General features: G+C 47.5%; 2 protein-coding genes across 4 annotated transcripts; both read right to left on the reverse strand.

Moving 5' to 3' along the window:
- Nucleotides 1-555: 555 nt before the first annotated feature.
- On the reverse strand, nt 556-9,683 carry LOC138771265 (uncharacterized). Of its 3 annotated transcripts, none has more exons than XM_069950859.1 (2): nt 2,132-9,683; nt 556-1,279 (listed from the first exon to the last, which is right to left on the reverse strand). In XM_069950859.1, the coding sequence occupies exons 1-2, from the start codon at nt 9,621-9,623 to the stop codon at nt 708-710; spliced, it is 8,064 nt and encodes a 2,687-aa protein (XP_069806960.1). In that variant the 5' UTR covers nt 9,624-9,683; the 3' UTR covers nt 556-707. The 3 variants fall into 3 exon arrangements, with proteins under 3 accessions (XP_069806960.1, XP_069806959.1, XP_069806958.1); XM_069950858.1 differs by having other exon boundaries at nt 556-1,792; nt 1,829-9,683; XM_069950857.1 differs by having other exon boundaries at nt 556-9,683.
- A 5-nt stretch (nt 9,684-9,688) lies between these two features.
- Nucleotides 9,689-15,897, reverse strand: LOC138771358 (putative uncharacterized protein DDB_G0271606). The gene is made up of 4 exons (XM_069951006.1): nt 15,861-15,897; nt 12,646-12,804; nt 11,541-12,413; nt 9,689-11,479 (listed from the first exon to the last, which is right to left on the reverse strand). The coding sequence occupies exons 2-4, from the start codon at nt 12,781-12,783 to the stop codon at nt 9,689-9,691; spliced, it is 2,802 nt and encodes a 933-aa protein (XP_069807107.1). The 5' UTR covers nt 12,784-12,804; nt 15,861-15,897.
- Between the last annotated feature and the right edge of the window lie 6,964 nt (nt 15,898-22,861).

Below are 22,861 nucleotides of genomic sequence, written 5' to 3' on the forward strand. Positions count from 1 at the left end.
AATGGGGGAATGCACAGGGGGACTATATACTACTGGGGGAGTGCACAGGGGTCTATATTTTACTGGGGGAGCGCAACACGTTTACTAATGATGTTCACCTGACAATAGACCCCGGTAAGTCCACCATCACTAAAAGTTGTTGAGTACCCCTGCTCTACACTCTACACTTTTTACACATCTAGTCGGCACGGACACGTAGATCCTGGTGCCATGATCCATTAGCATTGGCGCAGATTTCTTCATGTGCACTTCAGTCCAATTTAGACAATCGCGGGAACCGCCTGGTGTTTTTAAAAAATAAATCTCTGCACTAGCACTGACCAGGTAGTGTAAAAAAATCTAAGCAAATTGGTACATTTCACCTTAAACTTCCAGCAGAACGGGGAGAAAAGTCCCAGTCCGCACCTCAGTTACCTGAGACTCACTGGCAACAAGTATCACCCATTGACCTGGAGCAGATCTGCCACGAATTATAATGGTGCAGTTTGGAACAAGATTAGGTAAATAGTAAAAAAAATAAAATAATCCGACTATTACAAAGAGGCGCACAGCGAGTGAAGCTATAACAGTGTACTTTATTACGGTCATCTGGTCATACAGGTATAAGGGAATTTAATCGACATTTAGATTGGAAGAAGATTTTGCACAGAACAGTTCGTGAAGCAGAAGACAGGAGGTCTGTTAACATACACAGCCACACTTATTATTTAGTAATAGTATAATGCATAAGGTGACCAAAATTTGTACCCCGGGCTACATACACATGGGCAGAAAGACACTTCATTTGATTTTGTGGAGTAGTAAGCTTGATAATTTGACTGGGGTAGCCATTGTTGAATATCATAAAGAGCTCCTTGAGATGAAATTGGTTGAGGGACAAACTGGAAAGCTACCTGGTACTCCACTTGCTCAGGAAGAGATTGTGTAGCTACCTGGTACTCCACTTGCTGAGGAACAGATTGTGTAGCTACCTGGTACTCCACTTGCTGAGGAAGAGATTGTGTAGCTACCTGGTACTCCACTTGCTCAGGAAGAGATTGTGTAGCTACCTGGTACTCCACTTGCTCAGGAAGAGATTGTGTAGCTACCTGGTACTCCACTTGCTGAGGAACAGATTGTGTAGCTACCTGGTACTCCACTTGCTGAGGACTAACCTGAGGAGCTACCTGATATCCTGCTTGTTGAGGTAGAGCTTGAGCTAGTTGTTGAGCCAGCACTGCTTGCTGTGGAGTTAGTTGTTGAGGTGGAACTGTTTGTTGAACTGGCACTGCTTGCTGAGGTGGCACTGTTTGTTGAACTGACACTGCTTGTTGAGGTGGCACTGTTTGCTGTGAAGGAGTTGTTTGTTGAGCTGGCACTGCTTGCTGTGAAGGAGTTGCTTGTGGAGCTGTCCCTGCTTGCTGAGCTGGAGGTGTCTGTTGAGCTGTCCCTGCTTGCTGAGCAGAAGCTGGTTGTTGAGCTTGCACTGCTTGCTGTGCAGGTCCTTGAACTTGGGTCTGGGGTATGGCTTGAACCAGATGATAAGTTTGAGATGGTGGTTGAGTAAGAACTTGGGAAGATACATGAGATACTAGTTGCGGAGGAACAGCTTGGGGAACTATCTGGTAACCCAGTTGTTGAGGAACAACCTGGGTCTGTTGGATCTGTCCAGGCTGATGAGCTGGCACTGCTTGCTGAGGTGGCACTGTTGGTTGAGCTGGCACTACTTGCTGTGAAGGAGTTGTTTGGGGAGCTGGCACTGCTTGCTGTGAAGGAGTTGTTTGTGGAGCTGGCACTGCTTGCTGAGCAGGAGGTGTCTGTTGAGCTGTCCCTGCTTGCTGAGCAGGAGGTGTCTGTTGAGCTGTCCCTGCTTGCTGAGCAGGAGCTGGTTGTTGAGCTTGCACTGCTTGCTGTGCAGGTCCTTGAACTTGGGTCTGGGGTATGGCTTGAACCAGATGATAAGTTTGAGATGGTGGTTGAGTAAGAACTTGGGAAGATACCTGAGATACTAGTTGTGGAGGAACAACATGGGGAACTATCTGGTAACCCAGTTGTTGAGGAACAACCTGGGTCTGTTGGATCTGTCCAGGCTGATGAGCTGGAACTGCTTGCTGAGGTGGCACTGTTTGTTGAACTGACACTACTTGTTGAGGTGGCACTGTTTGTTGAGCTGGCACTTGTTGCTGTGAAGGAGTTGCTTGTGGAGCTGGCACTGCTTGCTGAGCAGGAGGTGTCTGTTGAGCTGTCCCTGCTTGCTGAGCAGGAACTGGTTGTTGAGCTTGCACTGCTTGCTGTGCAGGTCCTTGAACTTGGGTCTGGGGTATGGCTTGAACCAGATGATACGTTTGAGATGGTGGTTGAGTAAGAACTTGTGTTGGTAGAGCTGAGTGGGAAGATACCTGAGATACTAGTTGCGGAGGAACAACTTGGGGAACTATCTGGTAACCCAGTTGTTGAGTAACAACCTGGGTCTGTTGGATCTGTCCAGGCTGATGAGCTGGCACTGCTTGCTGAGGTGGCACTGTTTGTTGAACTGGCACTGCTTGTTGAGGTGGCACTGTTGGTTGAGCTGGCACTCCTTGCTGTGAAGGAGTTGTTTGTGAAGCTGGCACTGCTTGCTGTGAAGGAGTTGTTTGGGGAGCTGGCACTGCTTGCTGAGCTGGAGGTGTCTGTTGAGCTGTCCCTGCTTGCTGAGCTGGAGGTGTCTGTTGAGCTGTCCCTGCTTGCTGAGCAGGAGCTGGTTGTTGAGCTTGCACTGCTTGCTGTGCAGGTCCTTGAACTTGGGTCTGGGGTATGGCTTGAACCAGATGATAAGTTTGAGATGGTGGTTGAGTAAGAACTTGGGAAGATACATGAGATACTAGTTGCGGAGGAACAGCTTGGGGAACTATCTGGTAACCCAGTTGTTGAGGAACAACCTGGGTCTGTTGGATCTGTCCAGGCTGATGAGCTGGCACTGCTTGCTGAGGTGGCACTGTTTGTTGAACTGACACTACTTGTTGAGGTGGCACTGTTTGTTGAGCTGGCACTTGTTGCTGTGAAGGAGTTGCTTGTGGAGCTGGCACTGCTTGCTGTGAAGGAGTTGTTTGTGGAGCTGGCACTGCTTGCTGAGCAGGAGGTGTCTGTTGAGCTGTCCCTGCTTGCTGAGCAGGAGCTGGTTGTTGAGCTTGCACTGCTTGCTGTGCAGGTCCTTGAACTTGGGTCTGGGGTATGGCTTGAACCAGATGATAAGTTTGAGATGGTGGTTGAGTAAGAACTTGGGAAGATACCTGAGATACTAGTTGTGGAGGAACAACATGGGGAACTATCTGGTAACCCAGTTGTTGAGGAACAACCTGGGTCTGTTGGATCTGTCCAGGCTGATGAGCTGGCACTGCTTGCTGAGGTGGCACTGTTTGTTGAACTGACACTACTTGTTGAGGTGGCACTGTTTGTTGAGCTGGCACTTGTTGCTGTGAAGGAGTTGCTTGTGGAGCTGGCACTGCTTGCTGTGAAGGAGTTGTTTGTGAAGCTGGCACTGCTTGCTGAGCAGGAACTGGTTGTTGAGCTTGCACTGCTTGCTGTGCAGGTCCTTGAACTTGGGTCTGGGGTATGGCTTGAACCAGATGATACGTTTGAGATGGTGGTTGAGTAAGAACTTGTGTTGGTAGAGCTGAGTGGGAAGATACCTGAGATACTAGTTGCGGAGGAACAACTTGGGGAACTATCTGGTAACCCAGTTGTTGAGTAACAACCTGGGTCTGTTGGATCTGTCCAGGCTGATGAGCTGGCACTGCTTGCTGAGGTGGCACTGTTTGTTGAACTGGCACTGCTTGTTGAGGTGGCACTGTTGGTTGAGCTGGCACTCCTTGCTGTGAAGGAGTTGCTTGTGGAGCTGGCACTGCTTGCTGTGAAGGAGTTGTTTGTGAAGCTGGCACTGCTTGCTGTGAAGGAGTTGTTTGTGGAGCTGGCACTGCTTGCTGAGCAGGAGGTGTCTGTTGAGCTGTCCCTGCTTGCTGAGCAGGAGCTGGTTGTTGAGCTTGCACTGCTTGCTGTGCAGGTCCTTGAACTTGGGTCTGGGGTATGGCTTGAACCAGATGATAAGTTTGAGATGGTGGTTGAGTAAGAACTTGGGAAGATACCTGAGATACTAGTTGTGGAGGAACAACATGGGGAACTATCTGGTAACCCAGTTGTTGAGGAACAACCTGGGTCTGTTGGATCTGTCCAGGCTGATGAGCTGGCACTTCTTGCTGAGGTGGCACTGTTTGTTGAACTGACACTACTTGTTGAGGTGGCACTGTTTGTTGAGCTGGCACTTGTTGCTGTGAAGGAGTTGCTTGTGGAGCTGGCACTGCTTGCTGTGAAGGAGTTGTTTGTGAAGCTGGCACTGCTTGCTGAGCAGGAACTGGTTGTTGAGCTTGCACTGCATGCTGAGCAGGTCCTTGAACTTGGGTCTGGGGTATGGCTTGAACCAGATGATACGTTTGAGATGGTGGTTGAGTAAGAACTTGTGTTGGTAGAGCTGAGTGGGAAGATACCTGAGATACTAGTTGCGGAGGAACAACTTGGGGAACTATCTGGTAACCCAGTTGTTGAGTAACAACCTGGGTCTGTTGGATCTGTCCAGGCTGATGAGCTGGCACTGCTTGCTGAGGTGGCACTGTTTGTTGAACTGGCACTGCTTGTTGAGGTGGCACTGTTGGTTGAGCTGGCACTCCTTGCTGTGAAGGAGTTGTTTGTGGAGCTGGCACTGCTTGCTGAGCTGGAGGTGTCTGTTGAGCTGTCTCTGCTTGCTGAGCAGGAGCTGGTTGTTGAGCTTGCACTGCTTGCTGTGCAGGTCCTTGAACTTGGGTCTGGGGTATGGCTTGAACCAGATGATAAGTTTGAGATGGTGGTTGAGTAAGAACTTGTGTTAGTAGAGCTGAATGGGATTCAGCTTGGGAAGATACCTGAGATACTAGTTGCGGAGGAACAGCTTGGGGAACTATCTGGTAACCCAGTTGTTGAGGAACAACCTGGGTCTGTTGGATCTGTCCAGGCTGATGAGCTGGCACTGCCTGCTGAGGTGGCACTGTTTGTTGAACTGACACTGCTTGTTGAGGTGGCACTGTTTGTTGAGCTGGCACTTGTTGCTGTGAAGGAGTTGCTTGTGGAGCTGGCACTGCTTGCTGTGAAGAAGTTGTTTGTGAAGCTGGCACTGCTTGCTGAGCTGGAGGTGTCTGTTGAGCTGTCCCTGCTTGCTGAGCAGGAACTGGTTGTTGAGCTTGCACTGCTTGCTGTGCAGGTCCTTGAACTTGGGTCTGGGGTATGGCTTGAACCAGATGATAAGTTTGAGATGGTGGTTGAGTAAGAACTTGGGAAGATACCTGAGATACTAGTTGTGGAGGAACAACATGGGGAACTATCTGGTAACCCAGTTGTTGAGGAACAACCTGGGTCTGTTGGATCTGTCCAGGCTGATGAGCTGGCACTGCTTGCTGAGGTGGCACTGTTTGTTGAACTGACACTACTTGTTGAGGTGGCACTGTTGGTTGAGCTGGCACTCCTTGCTGTGAAGGAGTTGCTTGTGGAGCTGGCACTGCTTGCTGTGAAGGAGTTGTTTGTGAAGCTAGCACTGCTTGCTGAGCAGGAACTGGTTGTTGAGCTTGCACTGCATGCTGAGCAGGTCCTTGAACTTGGGTCTGGGGTATGGCTTGAACCAGATGATAAGTTTGAGATGGTGGTTGAGTAAGAACTTGGGAAGATACCTGAGATACTAGTTGTGGAGGAACAACTTGGGGAACTATCTGGTAACCCAGTTGTTGAGGAACAACCTGGGTCTGTTGGATCTGTCCAGGCTGATGAGCTGGCACTGCTTGTTGAGGTGGCACTGTTGGTTGAGCTGGCACTCCTTGCTGTGAAGGAGTTGCTTGTGGAGCTGGCACTGCTTGCTGTGAAGGAGTTGTTTGTGAAGCTGGCACTGCTTGCTGTGAAGGAGTTGTTTGGGGAGCTGGCACTGCTTGCTGAGCAGGAGGTGTCTGTTGAGCTGTCCCTGCTTGCTGAGCAGGAGCTGGTTGTTGAGCTTGCACTGCTTGCTGTGCAGGTCCTTGAACTTGGGTCTGGGGTATGGCTTGAACCAGATGATAAGTTTGAGATGGTGGTTGAGTAAGAACTTGGGAAGATACCTGAGATACTAGTTGTGGAGGAACAACATGGGGAACTATCTGGTAACCCAGTTGTTGAGGAACAACCTGGGTCTGTTGGATCTGTCCAGGCTGATGAGCTGGCACTGCTTGCTGAGGTGGCACTGTTTGTTGAACTGACACTACTTGTTGAGGTGGCACTGTTTGTTGAGCTGGCACTCCTTGCTGTGAAGGAGTTGTTTGTTGAGCTGGCACTTGTTGCTGTGAAGGAGTTGCTTGTGGAGCTGGCACTGCTTGCTGTGAAGGAGTTGTTTGTGAAGCTGGCACTGCTTGCTGAGCAGGAACTGGTTGTTGAGCTTGCACTGCATGCTGAGCAGGTCCTTGAACTTGGGTCTGGGGTATGGCTTGAACCAGATGATACGTTTGAGATGGTGGTTGAGTAAGAACTTGTGTTGGTAGAGCTGAGTGGGAAGATACCTGAGATACTAGTTGCGGAGGAACAACTTGGGGAACTATCTGGTAACCCAGTTGTTGAGTAACAACCTGGGTCTGTTGGATCTGTCCAGGCTGATGAGCTGGCACTGCTTGTTGAGCTGCAGCTGGTTGTTGAGCTGGCACTGCTTGCTGAGTAGTTAGTTGTTGTGTTGGCACTGTTTGTTTTGTTGGCACTGCTTGCTGAGCAGGAGGTGTTTGTTGAGGTGGCACTGTTTGCGGAGCCTGAGCGGTTTGCTGAGCAGGTCCTTGAACTTGGGTCTGGGGTTTGGCTTGAACTACATGATAAGTTTGAACTGGTGGTTGAATTAGAACTTGTGTTGGTAAAGGTGAGTGGGATAAAGCTTGGGAAGATACCTGAGATACTAGTTGCGGAGGAACAACCTGTGGAGCTATGTGGTAACCCAGTTGTTGAGGAACAACTTGGTTTGTTGCATGAGGTACCACTTGTTGAGGGACTGCCTGGAACGTTGATGGAGTTGCTTGAGGTAGTACTTGAATCTGAGATGTTGACTGAGCTTCCAGTTGAGCAGGTGATTGTAAGGCTAGCCATGCGCATGCATAGCCTGGTAGGAGTGGTGCTTGGACTACAGATGGCTCTTGACCTTGATTTGTTTGTTGCGTGGATAATTGTTGGATCTGTCCAGGCTGATGAACTGGCACTGCTTGCTGAGCTGGTTTTTGAGCTGGCACTGCTTGTTGAGATGGGACTGTTTGTTGAGCTGGCAATGCTTGCTGGGCAAAAGCTGGTTGTTGAGGTGGCACTGCTTGTTGAGACGGAACTGTTTGTGGAGCTGGCACTGCGTGCAGAGTAGGGGCTGGTTGTTGAGTTGACATTGTTTGCAGAGTAGGATCTGGTTGAGCTAGCACTGCTTGCTGATGAGTTAGTTGTTGAGGTGGCACTGTCTGTTGATCTTGCACTCCTTGCTGTGAAGAAGTTGTTTGTTGAGGTGGCACTGCCTGCAGAGTAGGAACTGTTTGCTGAGCAGGAGCTGTTTGTTGAGCAGGTTCTTGAACTTGGGTATGGGGTATGGCTTGATCCACATGATAAGTTTGAGATGGTGGTTGAGTTAGAACTTGTGTTGGTAGAGCTGGGTGGGATAAAGCTTGGGAAGATACCTGAGATATTAGTTGCGGAGGAACAACCTGGGGAGCTATGTGGTAACCCAGTTGTTGAGGAACAACCTGGTTTGTTGCATGAGCTACCACTTGTTGAGGGACTGCCTGGAAAGTTGACGGAGTTGCTTGAGGTAGTACTTGAACCTGAGATGTTGACTGAGCTGCCAGTTGAGCAGGTGATTGTAAGGCTAGCCATGAGCATGTATAGCCTGGTAGGAGTGGTGCTTGGACTACAGATGGCACTTGACCTTGATTTGTTTGTTGGGTAGATAATTGTTGGATCTGTCCAGGCTGATGAACTGGCACTGCTTGCTGAGCCATAGCTGGTTGTTGAGTTGGCACTGCTTGCTGAGCTGGAGCTGGTTGTTGAGTTGGCACTGTTTGCTGAGCTGGAGCTGGTTGTTGACCTGGCTCTACTTGTTGAGATGGGACTGTTTGTTGAGCTGTCAAAGCTTGCTGCGCAGAAGCTGGTTGTTGAGATTGCATTGTTTGTTGAGCGAAAGCTGGTTGTTGAACTGGCACTGCTTGTTGAGATTGAACTTTTTGCTGAGCTGGCAGTGCCTGCAGAGTAGGAGCTGGTTGTTGAACTTTCACTGCTTGCAAAGTAGGAGCTGGTTGTTGAGTTGGCACTGCTTGCTGAGCAGAAGCTGGTTGTTGAACTGGCACTGTTTGTTGAGGTGGCACTCCTTGCTGTGAAGGAGTTGTTTGTTGAGCTGGCACTGCTTGCAGAGTAGGAACTGTTTGTTGAGCTGGCTCTGCTTGCAGAGTGGGAACTAGTTGTTGAGCTGCCATTGCTTGCTGAGCAGGAGCTGGTTGTTGAGTTGGCACTGCTTGCTGAGCAGGAGGGGTTTGCTGAGCAGGTCCTTGAACCTGGGTCTGAGGTATGGCTTGAACCAGATGATAATTTTGAGACGGTGGTTGAGTTAGAACTTGTGTTGGGAGAGCTGGATGGGATATATCCTGGGAAGAAACCTGAGATACTAGTTGCTGAGGAACAACCTGGGGAGCTATGTGGTAACCCAGTTGTTTAGGAACAACCTGGGTTGTTGCATGAGGTGCCACTTGTTGAGGGACTGCCTGGAAAGTTGACGGAGTTGCTTGAGGTAGTACTTGAACCTGAGATGTTGACTGAGCTGTCAGTTGAGCAGGTGATTGTAAGGCTAGCCATGAGCATGTATAGCCTGGTAGGAGTGGTGCTTGGACTACAGATGGCACTTGACCTTGATTTGTTTGTTGCATAAATAATTGTTGCATCTGTCCAGGCTGATGAGCTGGCGCTGCTTGCTGAGCCATAGCTGGTTGTTGAGTTGGCACTGCTTGCTGAGTAGGAACGGGTTGTTGAGCTGTCACTGCTTGCTGATGAGTTAGTTGTTGAGGTGGCACTGTTTGTTGAGCTGGTTTTCCTTGCTGTGAAGGAGTTGTTTGTGGAGCTGGCATTGCTTGCAGAATAGGAACTGTTTGTTGAGTTGGCATGACTTGCTGAGCAGGGGCTGGTTGTTGAGCTGGCACTGCTTGCTGAGCAGGAGCTGGTTGCTGAGCTGGCACTGCGTGCTGAGCTGCAGCTGTTTGCTGAGAAGTTATTTGAACTTGGGTCTGTGGTATGGTTTGAACCACTTGATAAGTTTGAACTGGTGGTTGAGTAACAACTTGTGTTTGTAGAGGTGCCAATGGAGCAGGTGATTGTAGGGCTAGCCATGAGCATGTATAGCCTGGTAGTAGTGCTTGAACTACAGGTTGCACTTGACCTTGATTTGATTGTTGAGCTGGTACTGAATGCTGAGCAGGAGCTGGTTGTTGAGGTAGCACTGCTTGCTGGGCAGGAGCTGGATGTTGAGCTGGCACTGTTACAACTGGATTCTGGGATGCTTGTGGTGGTACTTCAGCCTGTGTTGTTGGTTCTTGAGCCTGTGTTGTTGGTTCAGGTGGCATTGAAACGGGTGATTGTAAGGTTTGCCATGAGTATGTCTGAAATGGTAGTGTCTGAACTACGGGTGTCACTTGACCTTGATTTGGTTGTTGAGTTGATATTTGCGGGATCTGTCCTGGCTGTTGAGCAAGCACTGCTTGCTGAACTGAAGTTGGTGGTGGAGCTGCAACTGTTCGCTGAAGTGGAGCTGGCACTCCTTGTTGAGCTGCAGTTGGTTGTTGAGCTGGCAATGCTTGTTGAGCTGCAGTTGGTTGTTGAGCTGGAGTGGGTTGTTGAACTGGAGTTGTTTGTTGAGCTGGCACTCCTTGCTGAGCTGAAGTTGGTTGTTGAGCTGGCACTCCTTGTTGAGCTGCAGTTGGTTGTTGAGCTGGCAATGCTTGTTGAGCTGCTGTTGGTTGTTGAGCTGGAGGGGTTTGTTGAACTGGAGTTGTTTGTTGAGCTGGCACTCCTTGCTGAGCTGAAGTTGGTTGTTGAGCTGGCACTCCTTGTTGAGCTGCAGTTGGTTGTTGAGCTGGCACTCCTTGTTGAGCTGAAGTTGGTTGTTGAGCTGGCACTCCTTGTTGAGCTGCAGTTGGTTGTTGAGCTGGCAATGCTTGTTGAGCTGCAGTTGGTTGTTGAGCTGGCACTCCTTGTTGAGCTGCAGTTGGTTGTTGAGCTGCAGTTGGTTGTTGAGCTGGAGTGGGTTGTTGAACTGGAGTTGGCTGTTGAGCTGCAGTTGGTTGTTGAGCTGGCACTCCTTGTTGAGCTGCAGTTGGTTGTTGAGCTGGCACTCCTTGTTGAGCTGCAGTTGGTTGTTGAGCTGGCACTCCTTGTTGAGCTGCAGTTGATTGTTGAGCTGGCACTCCTTGTTGAGCTGCAGTTGGTTGTTGAGCTGGCACTCCTTGTTGAGCTGCAGTTGGTTGTTGAGCTGGCACTCCTTGTTGAGCTGCAGTTGGTTGTTGAGCTGGCACTGTTTGTTGAGCTGCAGTTGGTTGTTGAGCTGGCACTCCTTGCTGAGCTGAAGTTGGTTGTTGAGCTGGAACTCCTTGTTGAGCTGCAGTTGGTTGTTGAGCTGGCAATGCTTGTTGAGCTGCAGTTGGTTGTTGAGCTGACGTGGGTTGTTGAACTGGAGTTGGTTGTTGAGCTGGCACTCCTTGTTGAGCTGCAGTTGGTTGTTGAACTGGCACTCCTTGTTGAACTGCAGTTGGTTGTTGAGCTGGCACTCCTTGTTGAGCTGCAGTTGGTTGTTGAGCTGGCACTCCTTGTTGAGCTGCAGTTGGTTGTTGAGCTGGCACTCCTTGTTGAGCTGCAGTTGGTTGTTGAGCTGGCACTCCTTGTTGAGCTGCAGTTGGTTGTTGAGCTGGCACTCCTTGTTGAGCTGCAGTTGGTTGTTGAGCTGGCACTCCTTGTTGAGCTGCAGTTGGTTGTTGAGCTGGCACTCCTTGTTGAGCTGCAGTTGGTTGTTGAGCTGGCACTGTTTGTTGAGCTGCAGTTGGTTGTTGAGCTGGCACTCCTTGCTGAGCTGCAGTTGGTTGTTGAGCTGGCACAGCTTGTTGAGCTGCAGTTGGTTGTTGAGCTGGAGTGGGTTGTTGAGCTGGAGTTGGTTGTTGAGCTGGCACTCCTTGCTGAGCTGAAGTTGGTTGTTGAGCTGGCACTCCTTGCTGAGCTGAAGTTGGTTGTTGAGCTGGCACTCCTTGTTGAGCTGCAGTTGGTTGTTGAGCTGGCAGTCCTTGCTGAGCTGAAGTTGGTTGTTGAGCTGGCACTCCTTGTTGAGCTGCAGTTGGTTGTTGAGCTGGCACTCCTTGTTGAGCTGCAGTTGGTTGTTGAGCTGGAGTGGGTTGTTGAACTGGAGTTGGTTGAGCTGGCACTCCTTGTTGAGCTGCAGTTGGTTGTTGAGCTGGCACTCCTTGTTGAGCTGCAGTTGGTTGTTGAGCTGGCACTCCTTGTTGAGCTGCAGTTGGTTGTTGAGCTGGCACTCCTTGTTGAGCTGCAGTTGGTTGTTGAGCTGGCACTACTTGTTGAGCTGCAGTTGGTTGTTGAGCTGGCACTACTTGTTGGACTGCAGTTAGTTGTTGAGCTGGCACTGCTTGCTGAAGTGGAGCAGTTTGTACAATTGGTGGTACTTGGACTTGAGTGTAAGGTACGCCTTGTACCACTTGATAATTTTGAACTGGCTGTTGAGTTAATACTTGAGTTGATGTTAATTGTGGTGCTACAGTGGCAGGAGATTGTAATGCTAACCATGAGCATGTGTAACCTGATTGCAGTGGGGTTTGAACTACTTGAGTTGTAGGTTGGTTTTGCACTTGAACGTGGTACTGAGGTATCTGAGCTGTCACAGCTTGAACTGGAGAAACAGGTGACTGCACTTTAGTGGGGACAGTAACTATTTGTCCCGGAACAGGCATTTGAGGTGATGCTTGTTGAGCTGGTTGATGTGCAGATACTTGACTGTATGTAGGCAATTGGGATGGTGTTTGAATAGTGGTTATTTGTTCTTGAGATGGTGCTTGCTGAGCTGGTAGGTGAGGTGCAGTTTGTGGGGTCTGAGTAGTTGCTGGGATATATATGTTTGTCTGTTGATTTGTGGGGGGTACTTGAGATGTTACTTGGTAGTTGGGTTGTTGGGTTGGAGCTCTCGTTGCTTGCTGTAAAATACATTGCTGGGAGCTCCTCTCTTTCAGCACATGCTTGTAGTAAGCCTTGGCCACGACACACACCAGAGTGATATATTCTTTAAAGCTTATTTCCCCATCCCGATTTCGGTCCACGGCTCTCATTACCAAGTTAATGGTTTCTGGATCTTCTGTGTTCTGTAATAACAGTAATTGCTTAGTTATGTGTATATCTGTGACACAACCTTAACCTGACGACGATCACGTATCAATGGGCATAGTCCATGAATTTCTACATGTTGCCTGGATTAATAGATCAGGCTCTTTTTGAGGACTGGAGATGTTTATCGTTTCGGTGGCCGCTACTGAGACACCCCCCACTACCCAGAATAGACACCACTATAAAGCTAAGCCCTCGTCTCTAACTTACCTTGATGGCCTCAGACAGCTCCACCTGTATGAGATGCTCCATTTCTGCTGGTTTTAGACTTTGGCCGGGACATGGATACTGGGAATATTTCTTGTAGATTTCTAAAATACTGTGGATTGCTTGCATGAGGTCGGACATTTTGATTGATGTTCTTCAAGGCTGTAATATAAGGACAGTAAATACACAAATGACCCAATGTATGGTGAACCAAGAACCTCAGCTGACTCTGACAGCATTATATGTTATCTGGGTTCAGGTCTGTCTCATCATTGACATGAGAAACAAGGACAATAGGAAGGAGTAATGTAAAAAGGAACAAGAGAGACGATAGCGTTAGACATTCCACTTGTCTTAAGGCCCTATTTTACAAAGTGATTATTGGCCGAATTTGGCCGATTATTGGCCATTACTGTTGATAATCGCTTTGTGTAATAGAAGACAATGATCAACCAACATGCATGATGTCGGCTGATCGTTGCCTTTTATTGTCTTTCAACATGTTAAAAGACAAACAAGGAGGATAGCAACGATCTGCTGCCTGACGTCGTTCCGAGTAACAGGAGCGACGGTGGCAGACCACTGCTATCTTCTACCCCGTACTTACCCGCTTGCTGTCAGAGCGTGGCAGCTAGCAGAGAACGATGAGTAAGCAAGAGATGACCTGACGGGTCATCGCTTGCTTGCTCCCGGAGATCGCCCCGTGTAATAGAGCTTTAGAGAGGTAAAGACACCGATAGTTCCTTATCAGATGTGGACGTTAGCAAAATTAAAATACTTAGTGGAGTAATAGTTGTGATCACAAGGAAGTGAGCACCAAGGAAGAAGGAAGAGGAACAAGGAGCAAGATCATGGACAAAGCTACATGTAAGATATTGGGGTAAATGATGACCGTGGAGGGGAGGAAAAGTAAAACGGCTGATGCAGTGATAATTGTGGCCATAAGGAAGTGAGCACTAAGAAAGGAGGAAGAGGAACAAGGAGTACGAACAGAGGGAATAAGGGAAGGCACTGGGACATAGGAGTGAATAATATAAAAATATAATGTATAATTTATATAAGATATAAGATGGTAAGAACAAAGGGAATCATGGAAGGTGCTATATGGAAGATGTGGGGTTATATAATGATTATATAAGATCAAGGTGCCAGGACAGAAGGAATCATGGAAGGTGCTATATGGAGAATAATGACTATATAAGAACAAGGAGTAAGAACGGGGAATCATGGAAGGTGCTATATGGAGAATATGGGGTTATATAATGACTATATAAGATCAAGGTGCCAGGACAGAAGGAATCATGGAAGGTGCTATATGGAGGATATGGGGTTATATAATAATTATATAAGATCAAGTAGTAAGAACGGGGAATCATGGAAGGTGCTATATGGAGGATATCAGGGTAAACATTGACTATATAAGAACAAGTAGTAAGAACGGGGAATCATGGAAGGTGCTATATGGAGGATATCAGGGTAAACAATGACTATATAAGAACAAGTAGTAAGAACGGGGAATCATGGAAGGTGCTATATGGAGGATATGGGGTTATATAATAATTATATAAGATCAAGTAGTAAGAACGGGGGGAATCATGGAAGGTGCTATATGGAGGATATGGGGTTATATAATAATTATATAAGATCAAGTAGTAAGAACGGGGGGAATCATGGAAGGTGCTATATAGAGGATATCAGGGTAAACAATGACTATATAAGAACAAGGAGTAAGAACAGGGGGAATCATGGAAGGTGCTATATGGAGAATATCGGGTTATATAAGGATTATATAAGAACAAGGAGTAAGAACGGGGGGAATCATGGAAGGTGCTATATGGAGAATATCGGGTTATATAAGGATTATATAAGAACAAGGAGTAAGAATGGGGGGAATCATGGAAGGTGCTATATGGAGGATATGGGGTTATATAAGGATTATATAAGAACAAGGAGTAAGAACGGGGAATCATGGAAGGTGCTATATGGAGGATATGGGGTTATATGATGGTAATATAAGATCAAGGTGCCAGGACAGAAGGATGTGTAGGATATGGGGGTAAGTGATAACTGTATAAGAACAAAAGGTATCAAGTACGGTGCTGTATGGAAGATATATGGGTAAATGATGACTATAAAAGAACAGGGAGAATCTTGGAAAGTGCTTTATGGAGGATAAGTTGTAAATTACTGTATAGTAATAAGGTGTAAGAACAGAATGGTTGAAGGTTCTATAAGGAGGATATAGGGGTAAATTACTATATGGGAATAAGGTGTAAGAACAGAATCATGGAAGGTGCTATATGGAGGATATAGGGGTAAATGATGAGTATAAGAACAAGGAGGAAGAACAGAGGGAATGATGGAAGGTGCTATATGGAGGATATGGGGTAAATGATGAGTATAAGAACAAGGAGGAAGAACAGAGGGAATCATGGAAGGTGCTATATGGAGGATATAGGGGTAAATGATGAGTATAAGAACAAGGAGGAAGAACAGAGGGAATGATGGAAGGTGCTATAGAGAGGAAATGGGGTAAATGATGACTTTATAAAAACAATTTTGAGCAGTTTTTGCCTCAACATAAATAACAGTAAACATTAACAGTAAGATAAACAACAGTAAACAGTAACAGTATCATACTGGTATGATAATAATTATAGTAACCAGAAGACAATATGCCAGGGAAGAAGTGAGAACAAAGGGAATCATGGAAGATAGAGGGAGAGGTGATAACTATATCCAAGCATTTGTGAGCAGACAATGCTGGAAGGAGCAAGAAGACAATTGTGGATAGAAGAGCAGGAGGATTTAGGGGCCGTGGTCACAGATAGGAGGTGACACAGTCCAAATCTTCTATACATCCTATATGCCCTATAGACCTCCGCAATCCTCCCCCCTCTGTCTTACTGACATTCGTCAGGACTCCATATAGTGCCCCAATATATATAAGATTGATGGAAGGTCCACATGACGATGCAGCTGCCCACGGGTATTAGTACATTTCACTAACACTGAAGGATGCCCACCTCCTGGGCCTCATGTAACATACATACATGACCACAATGGCAACGTAACCTTTCATTGTTGATTTCAAATCCACAACCAACACATCGCCAGAAGATTCTCCAAAATTATGGAAATATCCCCAAGTAACTACTGCAGCTGGTAAACCTGAATGCAGGATCCATATGTAGGCAACATGGAGGGGGTGCACGTACCTGTGTGTAAGTATTGTCGATCAGTGGAGCAGTACACCATACGTGTAGACTGGAGTTTCCTACCCGTATTTATACAGCATCTTGTAGCCTACTTCACGCATAGTGACACACTCATATGATGATGTAACTATTAGTGTGTAAGCTCTGATTATACCCTCAGGTGGCTGCGTAGATGACACCAGTAATCTTCCCCATACAACTGGTTCCATAAAAAATCATTTTAAGCTGCGCTCTATCCTCTTACCCTCCCTTCTGCCATGCACAGGTGCTGAGCAGTTATCCATTGCTATACATTGCACAGGGGCCACTGGTGTTAAGGCCCTATTACACAAACCAGTTATCCACTGTAATTGGACGATACCGACTCTTACAGCCGATAATTGCGTAGTGTAATAGAAGGCAACGATCAGCCGACTTTGTGCACGATGTCGGCTGATCGTTGTCTTTCTACATGTTTAAACGGCAACAATCCCGATAGCAGCGACCTGCTGCCATCGCTACATGTCATAGGAGTGGCGGCAGCAGACCGCCTCTAACTTCTATAGGCTGTTTGGACGATCTAGGGTTCACCCGGGCAGCCCCCCTGCGGCCCCCCTGGCTCTTACCTGCTCACTGCCAAGGCGTGTAATAGCGCCAGCAGCAAGTGGGGAACAAGGAGCAAGCATCCACTGACCTTACATGTCAGCGCTCGCTTGCTCTGTCTCATTGCCCCATGTAGTAGGGGCTTTAGCGCTTAGGGGCCACATATAATGACAGTGAGGGCTGTTACGGACGTGTAGAGAAAGACCTATAAACATTGGGTGTGGTTTACTTTTGGGCCTAAAGTAAGGCACTTGTACCTGGAACCAATTGGGTTGTGGTCACAATAATTCTCAGATGATCTTTAGTTTATTCTAGTTACATTCTTATTGGTCATATGCATAGTCTGTGTATGTAGATGACAAGAACTGTGATATCTGTGAAGACTCCAGCCTAGTATAGCCACATATTGTCTTGTAAAGAACTAAAGGTAGAACAATTGAGGGTATATGTTAGTGTTTATAGTTCGTTGTGTAACATTCCCGGCCAACTCCATGTCTGTAGCTTGGCTGCTGACCAGCAAGGATCCTCCCTGGCTGTAAAAATAGTCTAGTGGTGTACATAGAAGAAACATTCCAACTATGATAACTAAGGATGTACAGCCATGCTCCATAAATCTATCTGCACTTCAAGGTGTGTGTCTAGGAGCAAACAGGCCATGCTGTCTCCTGTCTTATGGGCTGTGCCTCCAGTATGTCCACCTTTGCTGTGGGATTACACTTTATGATCAACCATTCTTTGAGAACCTCTTCTCTGACCATCACATCCTCCGATCACCTCTTCTCTGATCTTCGGATTCTCTAACCACATTATGTGACCGTTTCAGTCTTTGACCACCACCTCATTATCCGACCTTCTACTTCTCTGACCACTTCTTTCTTTGACCACCTTTTCTCTGTGACATCCTATTCCACATTCTCTGACCACCTATTTTACGACCACCACTTATTTGACCAACACCCTTTCTGACCACACCACAGTGTCTCCAGCCGCCATGTCCCATACAACCTCATTCCCTAACCACCCATTTTCTGGCAATTGCTACCACATGTCAACACCATTTAGGTCCCATCCGCTTCCCTGTTCTTGGGAACCTGTGAAGGACCCTCCTGTCCAGAGGAATTGTATTCCTTGCAAATGTAGGAGATTGGACAAAGGCATGGAAATGAGTGGGATCTGGGAGTCCCAGTTGAATCTGTGCTATAGGACAGCAGTGTATTCAATTTATCATTGTTTGAAATGATCACAGTCTAATGTGTGACAGGACGGAACCCACCAACATTCTGACAGCTTCATCCTGCGCTTGTAGCAATACAAAGTTTGTATCTGGGGCAGATAATACTTGGATTCCATCGCCATTACGAAGCCCGATCCACTGTAAATAAAATGTTAATAACATATTACATAAATGTTATGCTGCTCTGTAAAATTAGATATTAATGCAAGTAAAAATGCAGTCGGAACAGGGATCACATGTCAGCAAACCATTCATTACAGTAATGAGCATAATTGGAATCGTTCACAACCACAAACGTTGGCAACAGAACGTACAGTGCAGGCGACAATTATAACCAGAAGTTTTTTACAGTAGCTCAGTGAATGACTGAAGTGGATAATCTGATCTATATGAGAGAGTATTGAATGGTAAAGAGGAAGATCTGATCCATGTGCAGGAGCATTGATGGATGAAGAGGAAGATTCAATCTATGTGAAGGATCATGAATGGGGAAAGAGAAAGATCCGATCTATGTGAGGGATCAGGAATGGGGGAAGAGAAAGATCCGATCTATGTGAGGGATCAGGAATGGGGGAAGAGAAAGATCTGATCTATGTGAGGGATCAGGAATGGGGAAAGAGAAAGATCCGATCTATGTGAGGAATCATGAATGGGGGAAGAGAAAGATCCGATCTATGTGAGGGATCATGAATGGGGGAAGAGGAAGATTCAATCTATGTGAGGGATCAGGAATGGGGGAAGAGAAAGATCCGATCTATGTGAGGGATCATGAATGGGGGAAGAGGAAGATTCAATCTATGTGAGGGATCAGGAATGGGGGAAGAGAAAGATCTGATCTATGTGAGGGATCATGAATGGGGGAAGAGAAAGATCCGATCTATGTGGGGGATCAGGAATGGGGGAAGAGAAAGATCCGATCTATATGAGGGATCAGGAATGGGGAAAGAGAAAGATCCGATCTATGTGAGGGATCATGAATGGGGGAAGAGAAAGATCTGATCTATGTGAGGGATCATGAATGGGGAAGAGAAAGATCAGATCTATGTGAGGGATCAGGAATGGGGGAAGAGAAAGATCTGATCTATGTGAGGGATTATGAATGGGGGAAGAGAAAGATCTGGTCTATGTGAGGGATCATAAATAGGTGACGAGTAAGATCTGATCCCTGTGCAGGAGCATCGATGGGTGCAGAGGAAGATCTGATCTGTGTGGGAATATCGATAATTGAAGAGGAAGCTCTGGTCTATGTGAGGGGGTATTAATTACTGAAAAGGAATATCTGTGTGAAGGAGTGTCAGTGGCTGAAGAGGAGGATCTGATCCATGTGCACATGCGTCAATGGGTGAAGAGGAAGCGCAGATCTATGTGAGAAGAAGATCTGATCTATGTGACGGATTGTGAGTGGGTGAAGAGGACAATCTGATGTATGTGAGGAAATGTTAGGGGGTGAAGAGGAAAATCTGATCTATGTGAGGGAATGTCGATGGCTATAGATAAAGATCTGATGTATGTGAGGGAACATCGGTGGCTTAAGAGTAAGATATGATCTATGTGATGTATTCTGGACTGCCTAGTGACATAAGTATCACAGAGGATGATGGCTGCCTGCACTGTTTATTGTATAATGAATGAACATGGATTATGACTTTGTTATGTGTTCATTTGCACTAATTTGACATGTCAATTCTTTCGACAGAAAGCGGAATCCGCCCGTGCATAGAATAGTGTCTATGGCACTGGTGGAAATGCACACCGCCGCGTGCGGGGACGAGCGATGGAATACGCAGCGAGACCCCCTCAATAACGTAGGGTTCTGCAGGTGGGGACCACAGACCCCTTCTCACTACCTAGGCTTTCTGGCTGATGTTTTGCTCACTTTTGAATGTTGCTGGTGCTTTCACACTCGTGGTAGCATGATATGGTGTCTACAACCCACACAAGTGGCTCAGGTAGTGCAGCTAATCCAGGATGGCACATCAATGCGAGCTGTGGCAAGAAGGTTTGCTGTGTCTGTCAGTGTAGTGTCCAGAGGCTGGGGACCAGGAGACAGGCCAGGACACCAGGAGACATGGAGGCGGCCGTAGTGTCCAGAGGCTGGAGGCTACCGGGAGACAGGCCAGGACACCAGGAGACATGGAGGCGGCCGTAGTGTCCAGAGGCTGGAGGCTACCAGGAGACAGGCCAGTACACCAGGAGACATGAAGGAGGCCATAGGAGGGCAACAACCCAGCAGCAGGGCCGATACCTCTGCATTTGTGCAAGCAGGAACAAAAGGAGCACTACCAGAGCCCTGCAAAATTACCTCAAGCAGGCCACAAATGTGCATGTGTCTGCACAAATGGTTAGAAAAATTACTCCATGAGGATGGTATGAGGGCCTTATGACCACAGATGGGGATTGTGTTCACAGCCACAAACCATGCAGGACGCTTGGCATTTGCCAGAGAACACCAGGATTAGCAAATTCGCCATTGGCGCCCTGTGCTCTTCACAGATGAAACAAGGTTCACACTGAGCACATGAGTTTGGAGACGCCATGGAGAGCGATCTGCTGCCTGCAACACGCTTCAGCATGAGCGGTTTGGCAGTGGGTCCGTAATGGTGTGGGGGCCATTTCTTTGGGGGGACGCACTGCTCCCCATGTGCTGCCAGAGGTAGCCTGACTGCCATTAGGTACCGAGATGAGATTCTCAGAGCCCTTGTGAGACCATGTGCTGGGACATCATGTCTTGCTTCATCCACCAACGTCAAGTACACCTTATTCAACAAGTACACCTCATTCTTCTTTATGGGCTTCTTGATCACCTGAACCAAATCTTATTTAATGAGGGAAAGTATAAAAAACACTGCTGTGGTCTTCACAATCCTCTTGCAATAGGACAATCCCAAGCCCAAAACCAGCCCAAAAGTAATTTGACAAAATAACTTTTAACCTTGCCAAAAGAGTTGAATAGTCTTGAGTGAGGAAAAGAAGGACTCAAGTCTATCCTTAAAATTCCAAAGACTGCAGTCCATTACAACGAGGTCAAGCAGCAGACATTGGGGACAACAAAGTTACAGACCAGCAGGGGGCAAAAGCGATTCTCCAATTACCGGGATGACCGTCATCTTATTCCAACGTCACTCAGAAACCGTAGGATGACATCAAGTGACCTACAAAAGGAATGGCAAATGGCAGCTGGGGTGATGTGCCTGGCAAGGACAGTTCGTAACAAGTTTCTAGAGGGTCAAGTCATGTAAAGCTAGAAAAAAAGCCTCTCATCGATGAGAAGCAAAGGAGAAGCCAGGCTGAAGTCTGCCAAAGACATAAAGATTGGACCATAGAGGACTGGAGTAAAGTAATCTTCTCTGATGATTCTAATTTACAGCTATGCCCAACGCCAGGTCTTCTAATGGTTAGACGGAGACCTGGAGAAGCGTACAAGCCACAGTGTCTTGCACCCACTGTGAAATTTGGTGAGGGATTATGTGAGGATGCTTCAGCAAGGATGCTTCAGCAAGCCCAATCTCCAGACCTGAAGCCTATTGTAAACCTCCCGAATTCGATCGAACCAGATTCCATACCTCCTTGGTTTTTGGATGTGGTGCTCCCCTTGCTCCAGGGGACTACAATACTGTGTGGCGACCTTAACCTTACTCTGGACCCGACACTGGATAACTCCACAGGTCGCTCCTCACTCAAACAATCATTCGTTCTCCTTCAGATATATGACGCTTGGCACCTATTACACCCTGCAGACAGGGACCACATGACTCATATAGCCATATAGACATTTTATACTTGTGCAACATAATGCTCTTTCCTGGCTTGAATCCTCAACCATTGGCAATATTCTGTGGTCTGTCCATGCCCCAGTGGTGTGCTCACTACGTCTCCCTTTTCTCACTAGGGGAGAATGGAACTGGAGGCTTAATGAAGCCCTCTTACCGGACGAAATCTGTGTTGCAGACATATGACAGACTGTCACCAACTTTATCTTAGATCACACTCAGGATCCCACCTCCCCTATGGTGAAATGGGAGGCGGCCAAATACGTACTTAGGGGTGTCTTCATAAAAGATGGGGCCCACCTCAAGAAGGAGCGAGCTCATGCACTCAAGGTCGCCCTTCGCAAGGTAGCAGACCCCGAATTGGCTCACAAACTCAAGCTCTCCACCCCTATTCTCAGATATCTCCAATGTACTCATCAGGAGGCTAAATACCTACTGGACTCCTCTTATAGGCGCATTCTGCAGCTCTGCCCAAGCAAATATGGGAACAAGAATGACTGGATGTTGGCCAGGGCTCTTAGGGATCGCATAGCTCAGTCTCATATCCCCTGCATTAAATCTCCTGGAGGTTCCATGGCCCACACCACTCTGGAGAATGCCAATGTCCTCCATACCTATTATACAGAATTATACCACCTACCCGCTCTTTCACCTGGTCCTATACATGGAACTTTTCCTAATTCGTTCTCCCCTAAACTGGCTCCTGAAATTGCCTCAGAAATAGACAATCCATTCTCCCAAAACTAACTACGAGAGACTATGTTCTCTCTTGCAGGGGGAAAGAGCCCAGGCCCTGATGGCCTTACGGCTAAATTCTACAAAACTTTTAGTGGACTTATAGCCCTGTTGCTACTATCTGCCTTTAATGCTGTATCCCCCTCCTCTCCCTTCCCCCTCATACCACCTTGGCCCATGTCGCGGTCCTTCCCAAACCGGGCAAAGACCCCCAGGTCTGTCCCAGTTGTAGGCCCATCTCCCTTTGAAACGTGGACCTGAAGGTCTTTGCCAAACTTATTGCAAATAGGCTTGGTCCTCATTTACAGAGTCTTATCCATCCAGACCAGGTGGGCTTTGTCCCGGGACGGGAATCTTGTGACAACACCCTCAAAACCCTAGACATTATCCATTAGGCCCAGACTAAAGGCCCTATTCCACGGAACGATTATCGTCCGTATTCGGACGATATCGGCCGCTACGGACGATAATCGTCCCGTGGAATAGAGTGCAACGATCAGCCGACATCGTTCATGTCGGCTAATCGTTGCAGTCGCTTGTTTTTCAACATGTTGAAAAACAAGCAACTGATATAGCAGCGATCTGCTGCCGGCGCTCCGTTGAATAGGAGCGTCGGCAGCAGACGCCGCTATATCCTATGGGCTGCCTGGACGATCAGCGATCACCCGGGCAGCCCTTCC

Source organism: Dendropsophus ebraccatus, chromosome 13, assembly GCF_027789765.1.
Source record: "Dendropsophus ebraccatus isolate aDenEbr1 chromosome 13, aDenEbr1.pat, whole genome shotgun sequence".
Taxonomy (NCBI): Eukaryota; Metazoa; Chordata; class Amphibia; order Anura; family Hylidae; genus Dendropsophus; species Dendropsophus ebraccatus.

Coding starts and splice junctions, on each gene's coding strand:
- LOC138771358 (XM_069951006.1), bottom strand. CDS start 12,783: ATGTCCGACCTCATGCAAGCAATCCACAGTATTTTAGAAATCTACAAG. Junction 12,414..12,645: donor AGCTGTCTGAGGCCATCAAG/GTAAGTTAGAGA, acceptor CTGTTATTACAG/AACACAGAAGATCCAGAAAC. Junction 11,480..11,540: donor CAACTGCAGCTCAACAAGGA/GTGCCAGCTCAA, acceptor AACCAACTGCAG/CTCAACAAGGAGTGCCAGCT.
- LOC138771265 (XM_069950857.1), bottom strand. CDS start 9,623: ATGCCACCTGAACCAACAACACAGGCTCAAGAACCAACAACACAGGCT.